Consider the following 21261-nt stretch of genomic DNA (forward strand, 5'->3'; position numbering starts at 1 on the left):
TGATATACCGATGGCTTGTGATTTTTTTTTTCTTTCACTGATTTCGGAGTGAAATCACAGCATGACGCAATTTTTTTTCTCGCGCTGAATACCATTGAGAAAAAATAGGCAGGTCTGTCTCATTGAATAACATTGGTCTGAATGCTATCCGATTTTTTTATTGGATCGCACTAGTCCTCGTTATATGCCAGTGTGAGCGAGTCCTTAGGGAGGTTTCACACGTCCAGATAAATCCGGTACCGGAAAACCTGGTACCGGAGCTATCCTTGTCCGTGTGTCCTTGTGGACACGTGGTACCTCCATGTGGCACACGTGTGGCAACCATGTGCCGCATGTGTGCCACATCAGGACCACACGGACGGCGCCGGGAAGAATTGCCACAGTAAGCGCTGTTCCCGGCGGCTGGTGCTGACCGCGGCTGTGATTCTGCTCTCCTGCTCTGCTGGCAGGAGAGCAGAATGAATGAAAACCCGACATGGGGTTCCCCTCATTTTCATAACCAACCAGACGAAACTTACAGCTGGGGGCTGCATCCGTCAGCTTCAGCCAGGTTGGTTGTGAAGAATAGAGGGGTCCCCATGCTGATTTTTAAATTATTTAAATAAATAATATAAAAAACCGGCGTGGGGTCCTCCTATTTTTGACAACCAACCTGACTAAAGCTGACAGCTGAGGGCTGATATTCTCAGGCTGGTAAGGGGCCATTGATCTTGGCCCCCCAGCCTAAAAACAGCAGCCCCCAGCTGCCCAGAAAAGGTGCATCTATTAGATGAGCCTAATCTGGAGCTTTGCCCAGTTCTTCCCACTGCCCTGTAGCTGTGGCAAGTGAGGTAATAAGGGGTTAATGGCACCTTTCTATTAACATTGAGTGACATTAAGCCCAGATTAGTAATAGAGAGGTGTCAATAAGACACCGATCCATTACTAATCCTACTGTAAAGAAAGGGTTAAATAAACACTCACACAATAAGAATAAATTATTTTAATGAAAGAATACAACACACACATTTTTATAATCTCTATTACACTGGTAATTCCTCAGCGAAGCCCTCGTTCTTCTGAAAAAAAGTTGAAAACAATAAAACAAATCGATACATTACCTGTCCGGCGCTCAGTCATGTCCCACGGCATAAATCCATCTCGGGGGTTAATATATTTACAGTTGGAGAGCTGCTAATTCAACCGCTGCCCACTGTAAATGACTGGGGAATAAATGGAGCAGCTGGCGCATGCTCAGTAACTAGCGGTGACGTCACCGTTCATCACTGAGTGCGCTCTGCTCCACTCATTCCCCAGTCATTTACAGTCGTGAGCGGTTGTATTAGCAGCATTCCAACTGTAAATATATTAACGCCCGAGGTGAATTTACGCTGTGGGACATGAGCACCGGACACGTAATGTTTTGCACACGGACACACGGCCCATGAAAACCTGCTGACATCTGAATTGACCCATTCATTTGAATGGGTCTATGTGTGTCAGTGACTATTTTCTCACGTACCGGAGACACTGACGTGTGAAACCGGCCTTATACTGATACTGACTCTATCTCCTCCTTGATGTTCAGTTAAGGTTCCTCACAGACTATGTGCAGCATGATGTTTATGGACAAAGCACAAAATCATCTAAAGGCTCATTTAGATGTCTGTTTATCATATACTAGTTTTATCCGAGTTTTTCACACATGTCCATTATAGTCTATGGGGCTATAATGTCCACATGTCTAAGTTTTCTCGCAGATACAGTGGCCTGCAAAATGAGCAAAACAGAGACATGATCGGTTTTTAAATTTTGAACCACGGATCAATCTTACCAATTGAAGTGAGAGTTTCGGACAGAGCATGAACGTCATCCTAGATTAATCTATGATTCTATGATTCTCTCACTGTTTGATAGCAAAGGCTAGGAATCTTTCATTGTTTGATTTTTTTGGCAGATGAGAAAAACTGGTGGTAAAAACTGCAACACTGGTGAAATACAAACCAAACATATCCATCAGACTGATGAAGATCAGTCACTTTTTCACTTATGAAAATTCTCCTCTCTACCCAAAAAAAAAAAAACAATAAAAAAAATGTCAGAATGAGGCCTAACTTGTACTTATCATCAAGTTTTACAGTAAAGGGAATCTGTCACCAGGTTTTTGCTACTTCATCTGAGCAGCATAATGTAGGAAAAGAAACCCTGATTCCAGCGATGTATCACTTAGATTACTAAGTGCAGGAGTTGTGATACAAAATTCTTAAATTCTTAAATGTGGCATGTAGCAGAGCTGAAAAACTAACCCCGCCACACGCCATAGCTTTCTGTGTACATTGTACAGTATATTGAAAGTAAGCTGCAGAATCTGTGCTGGGGGCGTGGCTGGACCAGGAGTCACGTGAGCTGAAGTCCTGTAGTTTTAATCTCCTGCTGATAAAACACTCATTGTATTGAAACAACCTAGTAAGTTACACATCTCTGAAATCAGTGTTTCTGTCCCTACCTGATGCTGCCCTCAGATTAAATAGCAAACACCTGCTGACAGATTCCCTTTTAAAAAGGTCCAACGTAGCTTACTAAGTCTTTGTTCTGTTCTGTACCAGCACCATGCTTTCTGTGTATACTGAAACCATGACAGCTACGAGGGATGTGATGAATCAAGGCAGAACTTATAGGCTATAATTGGATCCCTCATCTATTTCTTTGGGTTCCTATAAAGTGTAGAATAAAATTACAGCTACAGACTATGTTATTCTTGCTCTAACATGATGGAAATCATAGAATCATAGAATCGTAGAGTTGGAAGGGACCTCCTGGGCCATCTGGTCCAACCCCCTGCTCAAAGCAGGATTCGCTAAATCATCCCAGTCAGATGTCTGTCCAGCCTCTGTTTGAAGACTTCCATTGAAGGAGAACTCACCACTTCTCGTGGCAGCCTGTTCCACTCATTGATCACTCTAACTGTCAAAGAGTTTTTTCTAATATCTAATCTGTGTCTCCTCCCATTCAGTTTCATCCCATTGCTTCTAGTCTTTCCTTGTGCAAATGAGAATAAAGTTGATCCTTCTACAATGTGACAGCCCTTTAGATATTTGTAGACAGCTATTAAGTCTCCTCTCAGTCTTCTCTTTTGCAAACTAAACATTCCCAAATCCTGCAACCTTTCCTCATAAGACAGGGTTTGCAGACCGGTCACCATTCTGGTCGCTCTTTTCTGAACTTGCTCCAGTTTGTTGATGTCTTTTTTAAAATGTGGTGCCCAAAACTGGACACAATATTCCAGATGAGGTCTGACCAAAGAGGAGTAGAGGGAAATAATGACTTCACGTGATCTAGACTGTAAGCTTCTGTTAATACATCCTAGAATTGCATTTGCCTTTTTTGCTGCTGCATCACACTGTTTACTCATATTCAGTCTGTGATCTATTAGTATACCCAAGTCTTTTTCACATGTGCTGTCACTTAGCCCTATTCCTCCCATTCTATATATGCTTTTTCCATTTTTATTGCCCAGATGTAGTACTTTGCATTTCTCCCTGTTAAAAACCATTCTGTTAGTTGCTGCCCACTTCTCCAGTTTATTTAAATCTTTTTGAATCCTCTCTCTCTCTTCTCTAGTATTAGCTATCCCTCCTAGCTTTGTGTCATCAGCAAATTTAATCAGTTTACCCTCAATTCCTTCATCTAAATCGTTGATAAAGATGTTGAACAATACAGGGCCCAGGACAGAGCCCTGTGGTACCCCACTTGAGACATTCTTCCAACTGGATGTGCAGCCATTTACGACCACTCTTTGGGTCCGATCACTAAGCCAGTTATGAATCCACCTAACAGTTGCCTTGTCCATTCCATACTTAATCATTTTTTCAATAAGGATTGTATGAGAGACTTTGTCAAATGCTTTGCTGAAGTCAAGATATACTATATCTACAGCATTTCCTTGATCCACCCAATCAGTGATACCGTCATAGAAGGAAATTAAGTTAGTCTGACATGACTTATTAGTTACAAACCCATGCTGACTCTGTTTAATCACTTCATTCTTATCCAGGTATTGACATACATGTTGTTTAATAATTTGTTCAAAGATCTGTCCTGGTATAGAAGTCAGACTCACCGGCCTATAGTTACCTGGGTCCACCTTCTTCCCCTTTTTGAAGATAGGAACAACATTTGCTCTTCTCCAGTCTTCTGGCACTTCTCCTGTTCTCCAAGAATTTTCAAAGATTATAGAGAGGGGTTCAAAAATTTCTTCTGCTATCTCCTTCAGTACTCTGGGGTGTAATTCATCTGGACCTGGAGACTTGAATTCATTTAGGCTAGCTAAGTGTTTCCTCACTATCTTTCTGTTTATAGATATCCTGGATTCTTCTATTCCCTTAATAGGACAGTGAATAACAGTTGATGTTACATTTCCTTCCTGAGAGAAAACAGATGCAAAATAGGAATTTAAAAGTTCAGCCTTCTCAACATCCTGTCTTACCATTTCATCATTTTCATCCTGTAAAAATCCTATAGCATCTTTGACTTTTCTTTTACTTTTGACATATCCCCAAAATCCTTTATTATTGCTTTTGACATCTCTTGCAAGCCTCAATTCATTTTCAGCTTTAGCTAATCTGATTTGTGCCCTGCAGGTTCTGCAGACAGCATTATATTCTTCTTTAGATATGCCTCCCTCTTTCCATTTTATAAACATTTTTTTCTTCCTTTTTAGCATGTGCTTAAGTTCTGTGTTCATCCATCCTGGTTTCCTTAACTGCTTCCTATTCTTCCCTCTTTTCGGAATTGTTAACAACTGTGCTTTGAGAATTTCATTTTTCAAGATTTCCCATCCTTCCTGGACATTTTTGTCTTTAAGGATATCCAGCCATTGGATCCCTCCAATTCTCTTTCTGAATCCCTTAAAATCTGCCTTTCTGAAATCTAACCTTGACGTCTGAGTCTTCACAGGTCTTCCGCCTCTAGTTATCCAAAATTCTAAAATAGCATGGTCGCTACCTCCTGACGATTAAGTATGATAATGGCAGAAAGGTATTCTAAATGAGTAAAACCTCTTGGAAACAAGGAATGACTTTTGTTTGACTAGCAGTTCACATATAAAGCAACAGAAAGTAAAAGTTGCTAGTTCTGCTCTTCTAGAAACACACATATTCATGCTCAATGATAAGAGCCGAGTTAAATTATAGACTAGGTTCTTCAATCCCGCTCTTATGTATTGTGATTATCGGACAATAAAAGTCACAGCCAGTCATCTATCACTTTTTCATTCATCTCTCTCTGCCATCTTTCCTTGTAGAACAATGTTAGAATCTGTTCTAAGATTATAATTAAAGCCACTCATCATGTCTCACTTCAACTGCCGAAAAATGTTCCTATTTGGCATCCTAATAAGCCATATGTTCCCACTCGAGTCTATTCAAAACATTGCATCTATGCTCATCCATCTAAGGCACCACAAGATGCCTGTCATCCCCCATAGAAATGAGTTCATTCTTGTGCCGATATCTTCTAGGATACTACTCAAATCAACGTACTCGTTTCCTAACTTAAAAGAATATTGGATTTCAATGTGTATCCTTAATAATATCCTTACTACTACTAACTACGAAGCATATCCTTACTACTTCTTATCCTTCCCTGAGTAGACTTGTTTTCTTATGTTTTTATAACCCAAATTAACAAAAGTATAAAATACGTAATTTTGATTTTAACTTTGTGTTTATAGGGTTTGCCAGGCAGTCCAGGAGCAAAAGGAGTAGCTGGAGAGAAGGTAACAATGTCGCTTTGACTAGACTTGACGTTCCTTTTTAATGTCATTTTGAAGGTTTTTTTACCTTCTATTTTGTATGTTACACCTGTTCATTTTGGCAGATCATCATTCTTGCAATCTGGGCTACACATATGATTTGTCTGTTGTTGATAGTTTAATAGCTAGAAATGATTTGGGCATTATAAAGATGCTCAATCATTAGGGTTACGTATAGTGTAGCCATTGAGAAAAATTATTCAGAGTTAAAAATAGAATGTATTCACCCAGTAATGAGTAATGTTATTTTTAACATGTGAGGCAGATTGGCTTTTCCAGCAAAAATGTATTTTTTATAGAGAGAAGCAATATGAGGTGATTACACGTGGCTGTAAACTGGAATTTGATTTTTGATTTTGGCAAACAACTTCTAGTCTTGATCAGATTTTCAGCCAGGTAGTAACCTCATTTCCCCACAGACACTATGCAGTCAAAGTTGAATGACAAACCGTAGGAGTATTAACTAAAGAGTATCCTTGAGGATAGGGCTCATACACACAACATGCTACAGAGCCATAGGCACTCTAGTGCTGACATATTGAGTTCTGTATGGAATAGTTTTATATAAATTCTTTGTTAGGAGGAATTTATTAAAGGAGTTATCCATAACTTTTTTTTAACTATGATCCTAAAAACTAGCATTTGTTAAAAAAGGTAACTACCGGCCTGTTCTATTGGGTGCTGGCCCAGCGGACTTTAGCTTCACCACATCCTTTTTCACTCTGCTCTAGTGGCGGGGCATGACTGCTGAAGTCATGATGATTGATAGCCGGATTTCCGCAGTTAGGCAGCATAATGCCAGCTGTCAATGAGCATGACATCGGCAATCGTGCCACATTAACAGAACAGAGTGGAAGAGAAGCTGCTGCTTTGTCGATGTTACGTCAGTGGAAGCCACAGAGTCTCTGGCAGTAGTGGTTCAATGACTGCTCAGTGCCAGCAGGGATCGGCTCTGGGCACAATAGGCAGGTAATTAGAAACTGCCTACCTGTTAGTTCTTAGGCGCAAAGTAAAAAATTAGATAGTCCTGATAAACCCTTTTAAACATGCATTTTTATGCAAAGCTGTCCTGAGTTTGATGTGCATGCATTTTAATAAGTTAGTGCATCTCTAGCTCTGCATACGCTAGAAATTTAAATATATGGCAACCATGACTTGATGCAGACTTGCACTATAACGGACACCAACTTCTGGATAAACCCTGTAAAGCTTGCAGTTTTTATGCAAAGCTGTTTAGTGTATGATGCGTCTGCATCTTAATAAACTAGGTGCATATCTTGCTCTGCATGCGCCAGAAATTCAAATTTATGCCAGCCATGGCCTGTTATAGACTTGTACTATAATTTGCACAAATGTCTGGCGTAAATTACATTAAATTTGTGAGGCCGCAATGTACTTTGCCCCCAGTTACTAGATTCTGTTTATTTTGGATGGGATTTTCCACAAATCTTCTCTTTTATGTATGTCTATCCCAAATGTTGTATCTTGCCTGGAATGTTCTTAGGCCATGTGCACACGTTGTGGATTCTGCTGCGGATCGGCAGCGTTTCAGGCTCTGCGGGTCCACAGCAGATTTAGGTGCGTTGTACAGTACTATTGTTTTCAATGGTAAACTGAAAAACGCTGTGCACATGCTGAGGGTTTTTCCGCACGGATTTACGGCGGGTTCAAATCTGCAGCAAGCAAATTCTTTGTGCGGAATCCACAGCGGTTTCACACCTTCTCCATTATAGATGTGTGAAACCGCAGGGCTAAACTGCAGGCTATTCCGCAGGTAAACGGCAGGTCTTTTGACCTGAGAATTTACCTGCGGATTTTTACAAATCCGCGTGGAAAAATCCACAGCACCTAAAACTACGTGTGCACATAGCCTTAAGGGTATAGCTTATTTTTCTAAATGTATTCTAACGTAGTATTGATGATTGAGGCGTAAAATATTGATGCTTCAGATTCCTAACTCTCTCATTTTTTTCTTATTTTTAGGGAAACTCTGGTGCTCCAGGTGTAGCTGGATTAATGGGAAAATCTGGTAAACCTGTAAGATTTAGTTTTCTGTAATTTTTTTTAAATTTATCATTGACTTCATATCAACACAAGGAAAATCAGATCCTCAGTTATATATAATCTAGAAGAATTGAATCCCCAAAAATGCAAGTGCTCCAGCATTCTTAAAGTTGGACTAGTTTTTGTACATTCAAAGCTAATGAGACCATCTGTTTATATCTTTACAGGGTGATCAAGGACCTCAAGGAGAAGTCGGCCCAAGAGGACCTGTTGGACCTTCAGTAAGTAAACAATCTTAGAGATCATTCAGTTATTATACACAACATTGACTTTTAGGTGGGGATGGATGTGCCCTTTAATATCAGCCTGTAGACTATTCTTAACACTTCTTACAATAATTTCAATTAAAATCCTTATAATTTGCACTGAAAGCAAAAGAAGCAGATTCGAGAGAATCCAAAAAGTTAATTTTAGTTTAGTACCAGGAGTTATTGGATGTCATATATGGAAAGCGTTCAAGATTCTAGAGGACTACTGACCATGAACATATAGTAGAACACTAATCTTTCTTTCGCATTTAAATGTCAAACTTCTATTAGGGTTAATTAGTAATAAAGATTGAGGACTAGTTCTTTATAGATCAGAATGTTCTGAACAGAGATTGCATAAATATCACAATTTATACTTTATGTATAGTATATATGCATAAAGTCAAGACATATCTCAATTATTATGTAAAGGAAACAAAAAATGTATTGTAAATTGTGTGCATATCGTAGTAGCTACCATTATAACAGTATAGAAAGGTAGATAAGGTGCTAAAGCATCATAGTATGTACTGAAGAGTCAGTATGTATGTATCGATATACTTTCTTTGCCAAAATTCATTCTAAATATTGAAAGACCAATAGATTCAATAAACAAGATGATTTTTACATTGTGTTTTCACTTTGGTGAAACATGCCAAAAATTGGTAAATTAATTCTATGGTTTAGACACTATGGCACCAGTTCATCAAAGTGATTTCACATGAAATTTGATATAAAACATGTCGATAAGCTGCTAAATTTTTTGAAAAATCGAGAATGAGCAAAAATGTATTGACTTTTGGAGTTTTCACACTAGTTTCAGTCAGCTCCAGCATAATGGAGACAGTGGAATGAAGACATCATGCCACAGCTTGTCTACAGTGGGTACGGAAAGTATTCAGATCCCTTTAAAATTTTCACTCTTTGTTTCATTGAAGCCATTTGGTAAATTCAAAAAAGGTCATTTCTTTTCTCATTAAAGTACACTCTGCACCCCATCTTGACTTTTCAGGTCTCTCTAGAGATGCTCAATCGGGTTTAGGTCAGGACTCTGGCTGGGCCAGTCAAGAATGGTCACAGAGTTGTTCTGAAGCCACTCTTTTGTTATTTTAACTGTGTGCTTAGGATCATTGTTTTGTTAGAAGGTGAACCTCCGGCCAAGTCTGAGGTCCAGAGCACTCTGGAAGAGGTTTTCATCCAGGATAGCTCTGTAATTTGCCACATTCATGTTTCCTTCAATTGCATGAAAAACACCACCATAGAATGATGCTGCCACCACCATGTTTCACTGTTGGGATTGTATTGGGCAGGTGATGAGCAGTGCCTGACTTTCTCCACACATACCGCTTAGAATTATCACCAAAAAGTTCTATCTTCATTTCATCAGACCAGAGAATCTTATTTCTCAGAGTCTGGGAGTCCTTCATGTGTTTTTTTTCGCAAACTCTATGTGGGCTTTCATATGTCTGGCACTGAGGAGAGGCTTCCGTCGGGCCACTCTGCCATAAAGGCCTGATGGTAGAGGACTGCAGTGATAGTTGACTTTATGGAACTTTCTCCCATCTCCCTACTGCATCTGTGGAGCTCAGGGACAATGATCTTGGGGTTCTTCTTTACCTCTCTCACCAAGGCTCTTCTCCCACGATTGCTCAGTTTGGCTGGACGGCCAGATCCAAGAAGACTTCTGGTGGTCTCAAACTTCTATTTAAGGATTATGGAGGCCACTGTGCTCTTAGGAACCTTGAGTACTGCAGAAATTCTTTTGTAACCTTGGCCAGATATGTGCCTTGCCACAATTCTGTCCCTGAGCTCTTTTTCCAATTGCTTTGACCTCATGATTCTCATTTGGTCTGACATGCACTGTGAGTTGTGAGGTCTTATATAGACAGGTGTGTGCCTTTACAAATCAAGTCCTATCAGTTTAATTAAACACAACTGGACTCCAATGAAGGAGTAGAACCATCTCAAGGAGGATCACAAAGAAATGGACAGCATTTGACTTAAATATGAGTGTCTGAGTAAAAGGTCTGAATACTTATGACCATGTGATATTTCAGTTTTTCTTTTTTAATAAATTTGCAAAAATTTCTACATTTCTGTTTTTTTTCAGGCAAGATGGGGTGCAGAATGTACATTAATGAGAAAAAAATGAACTTTTTTGAATTTACCAAATGACTGCAATGAAACAAAGACTGAACAATTTAAAAGGGTCTGAATATTTTCCGTACCCACTGTAATTCTTGATGAGCTTTGCACCTTAGGCTTTCTTCACACGTATGCTTTTTATGTCCGTATGTGGTCCTTTATTTAAGGATGACAAATATGGACATACACTCACCCATTGTATTCAATTGTCGTGCGCACATGTCAGTTTTTTGCGCGAGCAGGAGACAATAATGAAAGTGGCCTTCAGCAGCCGGCTGGCTCCAAGGAACAGCGCTAACTGTGCCGCTCCTTCCCTGGCGCCGTTACTTGTTATTCTGATGACAACTCCCATCATTGTCTCCTGGTCACGCTGATCTCAGCATGAGCAGGAGATCATGATGACAGCTGCCTTCAGCAGACAGCCGGCGCCAGGAAACAGCGCAAATTGTATCTCTGCTTCTCTGATACTGATACGCATCACACAGACACACGGATGGCACACAGATGTAACACACTGACCATTGGACAGTACACAGAGTGCACATGGATGTCACATACGCACACACAGACACGGACCACGGACCTGACCAGGACTGTTTTCTCCTGTACAGGAATCACCAGGACGTGTGAAGAAGGCCTTGAACTAGAAATTTTACCCCAGTCCCTGATTTAAAAAAAATTGTGACAAATCAGGTGCCACTTTTCAGATTGAGTTATTAAGAGGTGTGCACATCTTAATGAATTAGGTGCCTCAGACTCCAACATGCAGATTCGTCAAGACTGTCATGCACAACCGATCAGTGGTATAGCAAGGGTATATTGAGCTCAATATGAAGGACTTCATAGCAAAAAAGGTTTACTAGTCCTCCAGTGATAATTTCCTGCTGATAATATACAGGGATTTCTCAACGCTAAAACAAGCAGCCCAGTAAGTGACACATTGTTGTAATCAGGGTCTCTGTCTCTACCTTAAGCTGTTCTCAGATCAGGTAATAACCAGGTAATTACCAGACATTTGGTAATAAATTCCTTTTAAATCTGCAAATAAATATGCTGCCCTCTACAGTTGCTGATGTAACATGGCACATAAGCTTTAACTGTGTAAAGATAGACATACACCTTAGATAGTGGTCAGCCAAAATAGTTACTCCTCCTGAATCCCCAAATGCGTTCACACTTTCCTTATCCTAGCATGTTCCTAAAAGGGTTTCTGGTCTTTTTTTAATTACCAGTGGGAAACTGAAAAAAGTAAGTTATACTTACCACTAGTGTTGAGCGATACCATCCGATATTCAGAAATATCGGATAGGATTGTATCGGCCCTATACACAAAAAGTATTGGGTATCGCCAATTCCGATCCCGGAAGTCCCATTCAAGTCAATGGGACAGAAATATCGGAATTAAAAAAACCCCTTTCTTGCCTTGTACATCCTGTTCGGGAGGGGGGAAGAGTGTGGGCGGACACTGTGCGTGTCTGTGTGTGCGGGCGGGGTCTGTGCAGGCCTCTCGGGGGTCTGTGCCGACTGTCGGGGGCCTGTGCCGGCTGCCGATGGTCTGTATGGGCCTCTCGGGGGCCTGTGCCGGCTGTCGGTGGTCTGTGCCGGCTGCCGGGAGCCTGTGCCGGCTGCCGGTGGTCTGTACGGGCCTCTAGGGGGCCTGTGCCGGCTGTCGGTGGTCTGTGCGGGCCTGCCGGGGGTCTTGTGTGTGTGCAGGCACCGTCCGATGGGACTACAAGTCCCATCGGGCAATGCCTACTACGATGACAGTGATTGACACATTAGCCAATGATGGGACAGTAGTAGTCCCATCATCCCGCTAATGTGTTGAATGTAAAAAAAAAACCAAAAAAAAAAAACTACATATATACTACATATATACAACATTCATACATACTACATACATACTACGTATATACAGCATACATACATACTACATACATGCTACATATATACTACATTCATACAATATACATACATACTACATACATGCTACATATATACTACATTCATACACACTACATACATGCTACATATATACTACATTCATACAACATACATACTACATACTACATACATGCTACATATATACTACATTCATACAACATACATACATACTACATACTGCATACATGCTACATATATACTACATTCATACAACATACATATATACTACATACATGCTACATCTATACTACATTCATACAACATACATACATACTACATACTACATACATTCTACATATATACTACATTCATACAACATACATACATACTACATGCATGCTTCATATATACTACATTCATACAACATACGTACATAGTACATACATACTACATACATACTGCATACATACTACATACTGCATACACACTACATACATACTACATACAATACATTCATACATTCATACAATACATACATATAGACATACAGTACATATAACATAGAGTACATACTCACCATCACTTGTCACTTTGATCCCCGAAGCCAGTGTCATCTGTGGTAAAATATGAAAATAACAAACAAACAATATACTCCCTGATCCGCAGAAATCCACGCGTGTCCCACGCCGATCTCCCGTGGAGAACAGCAGCATCAGCTGATGTGACCGTTCTCTACGGGGCTCTAGGAATCCAGTGACGGGAGGTAGGTATCCTTCTGCACTGTATTCCTCCACCACTGTAATAAAATAGTCCCTGGTCTCACTTTATGGCAAAAGCTGCATGGGAACTTTCTCACACAGTAATGCCAAAAGTGAGACTAGGGACTATTTTTTTACAGTGGTGGAGGAATACAGTGCGGAAGGATACCTACCTCCCGTCATTGGATTATTGAAGCCCCTAGAGAGTGTTCGCATCAGCTGATGCTCCTGTTCTCCACGGGAGATCGGCGTGGGACCCTCGTGGATTTCTGCGGATCAGGGAGTATATGGCTTGTTTGTTATTTTCATATTTTTTCATAGATGACACTGGCTTCAGGGATCAAAGTGACAAGTGATGGTGAATATGTACTCTATGTTATATGTACTGTATGTCTATGTATGTATTGTATGAATGTATTGTATGCAGTATGTAGTATCTATGTATGTTGTATGAATGTAGTATATATGTAGCATGTATGTAGTATGTACAGTATGTATGTTGTATGAATGTAGTATACATGTAGTATGTATGTAGTATGTATGTTGTATGAATGTAGTACATATGTAGCATGTATGTAGTATGTAGTATGTATGTATGTTGTATGAATGTAGTATACATGTAGTATGTATGTATGTATGTTGTATGAGTGTAGCATATATGTAGTATGTATGTAGTATGTATGTATGTATGTTGTATGAATGTAGTATATATGTAGCATGTATGTAGTATGTATGTATGTATGTTGTATGAATGTAGTATATATGTAGCACGTATGTAGTATGTATGTATGTTGCATGAATGTAGTATATATGTAGCATGTATGTAGTATATATGTATGTTGTATGAATGTAGTATATATGGAGCATGTATGTAGTATGTAGTATATATGTATGTTGTATGAATGTAGTATATATGAAGTATGTATGTAGTATGTATGTATGTTGTATGAATGTAGTATATATGTAGTATGTATGTAGTATTTTTTTTTTTTTTTACATTCAACACATTAGCCGGATGATGGGACTACTACTGTCCCATCATTGGCTAATGTGTCAATCACTGTCATTGTAGCAGGCATCGCCCAATGGGACTTGTAGTCCCATCGGACGATGCCTGCACACACACAAGACCCCCGGCAGGCCCGCACAGACCACCGGCAGCCGGCACAGACCACCGACAGCCGGCACAGGCCCCCGAGAGGCCCGTACAGACCACCGGCAGCCGGCACAGGCCCCCGGCAGCCGGCACAGACCACCGACAGCCGGCACAGGCCCCCGAGAGGCCCGTACAGACAAACGACAGCCGGCACAGCCCCCAACAGGCCTGTACAGACCCTCGAGAGGCCCGTGCAGACCACCGGCAGCCGGCACACGCCCCCGAGAGGCCCGTACAGATCACCGGCAGCCGGCACAGGCCCCCGACAAGCCTGTACAGACCCCCGAGAGGCCCGTACAGACCACCGGCAGCCAGCACAGGCCCCTGAGAGGCCCGTACAGACCACCGGCAGCCGGCACAGGCCCCCGACAGGCCTGTACAGACCCCCAAGAGGGGCGTACAGACCCCCGACAGTTGGCACAGACCCCCCGCAGTCGGCACAGACCGCGCATCATGATGACATCATTTCAGCAGCCAATCACAGCCACAACACTGGCTCATTGCATTATGGGGACTTCCCATTCCGGTATCAATATTGAAAAAATATCGGTACTCGGTATCGGAATTCCGATACAGCGAATATCGGCCGATACCCGATATTTGCAGTATCGGAATGCTCAACACTACTTACCACCAAAATCTAAGCCCTGTTCCAGTAGTCTGATGGTCTCCAATGGACAGGAAATGATGATATGACAACCACCAGTCACCTGACATTGCATCCAATGTGAAGCCTCAACAGTCTAATGATTGGGGGTCATGAAGTCATCACTTTTGGTCTGGTGGACACTAAATAAATGGCAGGGCTAGTTTCTTTTATATTTTTTTTTAATCGGGGTGGCTTCTCACTGGTAATAAAAAAAAGTCTCTCAAACCCTTTAAACTGGGGCTACATGGCAACTTTGGCCACAACACATGTTGCTTGACCAAGGTTTGCTCAGTGCTGCTGCTACATTGAAATGCAATATAAGCGGATAGGGCTGCATTGCGACCATGAGGATACTGTGACTGCGACAAGGAAGATGCAAGAAATCTGATTATGTTAGACTTCTTGAGACTTGTTTGGCGCAGTTGCAGTACCCTCGTGTTTGCAGTGTGACCCCATTCACTTGTATTGCGGTGCTTTGTAATAGTGGCACTGAGTGAACTGTGGTCACGCGACCGGTGTCACAGCCAAAATCGTCATACAGATGTAGCCAAAGGGAACCTGTCAGTACATTTTTACATAATGTTGAAAATGCACTACCAATATAACAATGCCCTTGCCCGCATTTTCCACTGCCTCGGAATAACCCTTGACTCTGCCCTGTCCTTCAAACTGCACATCCAAGCTGTTTCTACTTCCTGTTGCCTCCAGCTCAAAAATATTTCCAGAATCCGTCCCTTCCTCAACCGTCACTCTACCAAATTGCTTGTGCATGCCCTCATCATCTCCCGCCTCGACTACTGCAACATCTTTCTGTAGCCTCCCTGCTAAAACTCTCGCACCTTTCCAGTCCATCCTTAACTCTACTGCCTGACTAATTCATTTCTTTCCTCGCTACTCCTCCGCTTCTCCCCTCTGTAAATCTCTTCACTGGCTCCCATTCCCTCAGCATATCCAGTTCAAATTACTAACACTGACCTACAAGGCCATCTATAACCTGTCTCATCCATATATCTCTGAACTAGTCTCCTCATATCTTCCCTCACGTAATCTCCGATCCTCCCAAGACCGCCTTCTCTCCTCCACACTTATTCACTCCTCACCCAACCGCCTCCAAGACTTCTCCTGAATATCCCCCATCTTCTGGAATTCTGTGCCCCAACACGTCTGACTATCAACCACATTCGGATCCTTCAGACGGAACCTGTAAATCCACCTCTTCAAGAAAGCTTACAGCCTGCAATGACCCCGCTGCCTCCTCACCACTATCGGAGCTACCGCCTCACTATCACCAGAGCTGCTGCAACCCCCCTAACCTACTGTCTCCTTCCCCACCATCCTGTAGAATATAAGCCTGCAAGGGCAGGGTCCCCCCCCCATATCAGTCTGTGATTGTTAGTTTGTTTACTGTAAGTGATATCTGTAATTTGTATGTAACCCCTTAACCCCTTCTCATGTGCAGCACAATGGAACCAATGGTGCTATATAAATAATAATAATAATAATAATAATAATAATAATAATATGTACTGAAACATCCCCATCCATCCTGATGTGCATATGGCTTCTTTGCTAGATTTTTAATGTCTTACACAATGGATATCCCCAAGTAATTTTTTTGTGGACGTTAAACATTTATACAGCCATATGATTACTTTTATATATAAAAATGTACTCTTTAAGAGAAAGAGGGAAATAAGATACTTTTGATACTTTTGGAGGCAGATTATCTAGTTTGAGAGCTAAGAATAGGATAGTTTAGATTCTTCTTCCTCTTAATTACAGTCAGCAAAATTTTTAGTTTACAGTTTTGTCTCACAAAATGTCATATAACTAATGTAATACAAGATAAGTAAAATAAGTTATTTACAGATTTTCAACATTGTAACTGCAGAGTGTTGGAAATTTCTCATATACGTTAAGATAGGTTAGTGCCCTAATATGAGCAGGAGAGTAATGTATAAAGTAGAATTAAATGGAAATCTTAAAGGGATTCTTTCAGCAGGTTTTTGCTATGTTATCTGAGGACAGTATGCTGTAGAGGTTAAAACACAGATTTCAGCAATGTATCACGTATTAGGGTGTTTGCTGTTGCTTTCTTACAATGAAGGTTTTATCAATAGGACATTATCACTACTCGGACTACAGCTCAAGCACCTGCTAGACCGACCACGCCCCCTCCTCGGATAAGCAGTTTACTGTCTATAGATAATGTACACAGAAAGCTGTGGTGTGGGGGCGGGGCTGCCTTTCTCAGCTCTTCTACATGTTACATTTAAGAACTCTGATTCTATCACATCTGCTGTACTCAGTACACTAAGAGATACATTCTGAATTGTAGTCAGCATAGCATAGAGAAGGAGAAGCTAAATGAGTTATACATTTATTGGAAAAGAATCAGTATAACTTGTATGTTATTCATTGAAATCCTTGGAATAGTTTGCATATACGTAAGTCCAGTGGGCGGTCCTACTGAGTGATTGACAGCTACACAGGAAAGACTGACAATCACTGAATAGGACCGCCCACTGGACTCATATACATACAAACACCACAGATTTCAATGAATAAAATGCAAATTTCACTTAAATTTTTCCCACAAAATACAATCTGATCAGCTCCTTCTTCTCTATAACATCCTCCTTGCTGTCTGATCAGATACCATTTTCAACATGACACATTCCCTTTAAATTGCAGCTATCTTCACTGCTGCTTGATTAGAGCAGTGCTATGGCAATGAAATGCTAGGGAGCTTTGGTGACTTTCTTCTCTTGATTTTTCTTGAATTGATAGACCCCTACTGACTATTATGTAATTCACGTGATTGCGTTTCATCTGCGATTTATGAAAGTATTACATTGGCAATACAGCTTATGTATGTTATCTCTCTGTTTTGTTCTTTTAATTAAGGGTGACAGGGGCGAGTCAGGTCCTGTAGGCCCACCTGGACCACCTGGAAAACTAGTAAGTAAAACAATATTTAAGCTGAAAATTTTTGATAATGAAAAATATATTTCTTGTGTTGAAGCACTAACAAAGACATGTTAAAATATCTGAATGTCCTAAAAATTGCTACAAATACAAGCCGGTTGGAATAATTACAAAGAGCAATGAACTTCCTTTAGGAAAAGAAATGATTGCAATTTTCAGAGCAGCAAAGTGAAAAGATGTTCTCTGTCTGGAAGTAATGAGCATGGCAATGAATGCCCCCTTTCTATGCAGGCTGGCCGGTATTTACATAGCATCAGCAAAGAGGGTCCGCTTTGAAAGATTTCACTGTTCATAAGGAATGTAAACCTTGGGGATCGTAGCGCACAGGGGAAGCCAAGAATAAACAGTCATCGCTGTCATTTCCTTTTTGCTCATTTCAAATAATACAATTTGCATTTGAAGAACAACACAGTGTCGACTTTATGTGCTAGAATATTAATGTCAGTGTTTTTTTTAAAGGGTCCACGAGGTGATCCTGGCTTTTTAGGTCTGCCTGGCCCTTCTGGCCTTCCAGGAGTTAAAGGTGACAGGGTAAGTACTGTCATGTGCATGTCGCTATGTGCTTATACACTGTACAGCTAAATCATGCTACTAAAATTATACATGAGAAAATAGTCATATTTAAAATATATGAATATAGTTGTAGTTACATAAATCTATGAATTGGATTCTGATAAAGTTACGGTGTGTCCATAACATCTTATAATCCCAATTTAATATATCCATATACCGTATGTAAGCGATCGCTGCAGAGTAGCGGCATATGACAGTTTACACTGCAGCATGTGGCCAATGCAAAATAAAATCTCTGACATTTTCTAACAAAGGGATATCTTCCTGCTGGCAAGACAGCAAGCAACAACTAGGGCATGTAATTAACAGAATGAGAAGGAGCACTTCTTGGCCAGAAATGTATAATTGAGGTAGAACTGGAACATTTGCAAATTATGCAGAGATAATGATAACGGTGAACATAACCATTGAAATTCGTCCAATTATGTGTCTACGTACATCAAGGCAGTAGAGCTTAAGTATTAGGCAAAAGCAAATTTTGAGCCTTTAGCTTGATATGCCATTTTGCATGATGAAAATGTTGATATCTGAACTTAATATTTTCATAGAGAACAATTTGGCACCTATTATACCAAGAACAGGGGTTTAACTAAGTTATAAATATAATTTTCATTTTTGTTTTTTCATCACTACCCTCCAGGGCCATGTGGCATCAATTATTGCATTCTGTTTATAAGAAAGAAATGCTTAACTATGGATAAAATGATTTTTACGTATGTAAGGGGTACTTTTCATAAATCATTTATTTATTAGAACTATAAATATACACAATCATAAATACAGATGCTACCATTTTTCCTCTACTACATTTGCCAAACATAGCTGGATCTTATATAGTAAGAATGGATATAGTCATATGTACTGTACATACTTCTCTGTTAGCGCCAAGACCCCCATCAGTCTCAAGAATCGGGCAGGTCAGAACAGTCAGAACTGGGTCCTGCTCTGCCCCTGTGTATTTTGAGGCCTTCTGGCACATATGCAAGGTGAATTACAAGAGTTATTGACCATCCTAATTGGGTATAGCTTGCCATAGTGGGATGGCTTTTATGCTTTTTTGAGGGTATTTGCTCATTGTTTTTAAGGTTCCATCTTTGGCAAACCATACCCTATTTAGCAAGAGGGGATCCATTAAGCTGTAATGTACCTTCTTCTTTGTTTCCGCTGGGACCACCATTGATTTCAAGAACTGGGGCTCTATGGTGCCCGGCTGATTGGAGCGGAGGTCGATCATGCACACTGCCTCTCCATTTATTCTAATGGGAATAAAAAGGATAAGCTGTGCACAGCGCCTGGCAATCTTTGGCTTTAGTTAATGGAGCAGTAGTGCGCAGGATCGACACATCTGCTCCATTCAGCTAAGACTCATCAGAGCCCCAATTTCCAGGAGCCATGGTGGTCAGACTCTCAATGATCTGAAAATTATCCTGTATTCCATGAATAAGGGATAACTGTCAACTTTAGAATGCCTCTTTAAGTAAATGATTAGCATTATTTTCATCTTCCTGTTGATTAACTGGGGTTTTTAATAGTGATGAGCGAGTATACTCGTTGCTCGGGTGGTCTCCCAGTATTTTGGCGTGCTTGGAGATTGTGTTTGTCGACACAGCTGCATGATTTGCGGCTGCTAGACAGCCTGAATACATGTGGGAATTCCCTAACAAACAGACAATCCTCACATGTATTCAGCCTGTCCAGCAGCCGCAAATCATTCCGCTGCTTCGACACCAACTAAATCTCTGAACACGCCAAAATACTCGGAGGACACCCGAGCATGCTCGGGATAACCCGAGCAATGAGTATACTCACTCATCACTAGTTTTTAAGTACAACATCTACAATTGCGTTAGCTTTACCCTCCAGTTGCCCTTTTGGCTCAAAGTTTCTATTGTCCACGATTCATCTTCTTGACATGTTGCACCATTGTTTGACCTAATGAGTTAGTTGAAGAGGAGTAAAATACACTTACAAATGTGCAAGAATTTTCAGTATGTCCTCACTTTATTACAAGTTCCCTACTAGCAGAGATGAGATTTGTGGTCTTAATATATACATTATTTAAGATTTATAGGAAATGTGGAAAAACATGTATATAATCTTTTCCTTAAAGGGTCTGCTTGAGATGGAGATATTGCTGACACACACAAACATCTGCTGCCATTGGAAGTGCGCAATGAAGATAGCCGTAACATCATAGCTCCTTCGTACAGTGTCTAGTGACTGTTCTTTGGTACTCCAGCTCAGCTTCTATTGAAATAAATGGGAGCAGAACTGCAGTACACTGCGTACCCCCAGCAGCAAGTATAAGCTGATTAGTGGGGGGTACCTGGTGTTCGACCCCTATCCATCTGATATTTCTAACATATCATTAGGACAAATCATTAATATCTCAATCCCAGACAACCTCATTAATTACGTAAGGCTGAAAGCTACTAATTTTAATGACAGCTAGAAATATTAAAGTTGGTTATATTATCATATAATAAATCATAATTACATATAAGTACAAATGGGCAGTTGTTTCCTACACAGATAACACACGAGGACTAAAATACCTTTAGAATAGTCATTTAAAAGACGTTAAATGTAAAATTCTTCTTTGACTTAAATCATTTTTACATTACTGGCTGATTTGATTTAGCAATTACAACAATAACAACTCAGTGGGTATTTTTTTTAGAATATTTAATATATTGTAAGGCTGTGAATTAGGGGCATCCCCTGCTAAGAATCAAATTGAAATCAAAATAAAAAAAGCTATAAAAAGTATTAAGCTGATTCATTTTTCTTATCAAAGAACCTTCAACTGGCATGTTTGTTCCACAAGAGTCAGAATTTTTTTTTCTTTTTTACAAAGGTCACACAGATATGTTTGCAAAACTAAATGTATAAACTTTGTTTGATAAAAAAATGCTTTATGGATATTACACTATTACTAAACTCACTAACATGAATCCTTTCTCTGTGCTGTTGGGTTCATGTTGGTCTTGGGTACAATGAGAACA

The 21261-nt window shown here is 40.4% G+C and overlaps 1 protein-coding gene across 1 annotated transcript in view; it reads left to right on the forward strand.

The window, feature by feature from the left end:
* COL9A1 (collagen type IX alpha 1 chain) overlaps positions 1–21261 on the forward strand; it is a 201297-nt gene that overhangs the window by 144484 nt on the left and 35552 nt on the right. The window contains exons 26-30 of the mRNA XM_073569386.1: positions 5711–5755; positions 7775–7828; positions 8023–8076; positions 17603–17656; positions 18143–18214. Coding sequence (XP_073425487.1) covers positions 5711–5755; positions 7775–7828; positions 8023–8076; positions 17603–17656; positions 18143–18214 — 279 coding nt within the window. The remainder of the gene's footprint in view (positions 1–5710; positions 5756–7774; positions 7829–8022; positions 8077–17602; positions 17657–18142; positions 18215–21261) is intronic.

Source organism: Dendrobates tinctorius, unplaced genomic scaffold, assembly GCF_039654945.1.
Source record: "Dendrobates tinctorius isolate UK_male_01 unplaced genomic scaffold, ASM3965494v1 ptg000024l, whole genome shotgun sequence".
Lineage (NCBI taxonomy): Eukaryota > Metazoa > Chordata > Amphibia > Anura > Dendrobatidae > Dendrobates > Dendrobates tinctorius.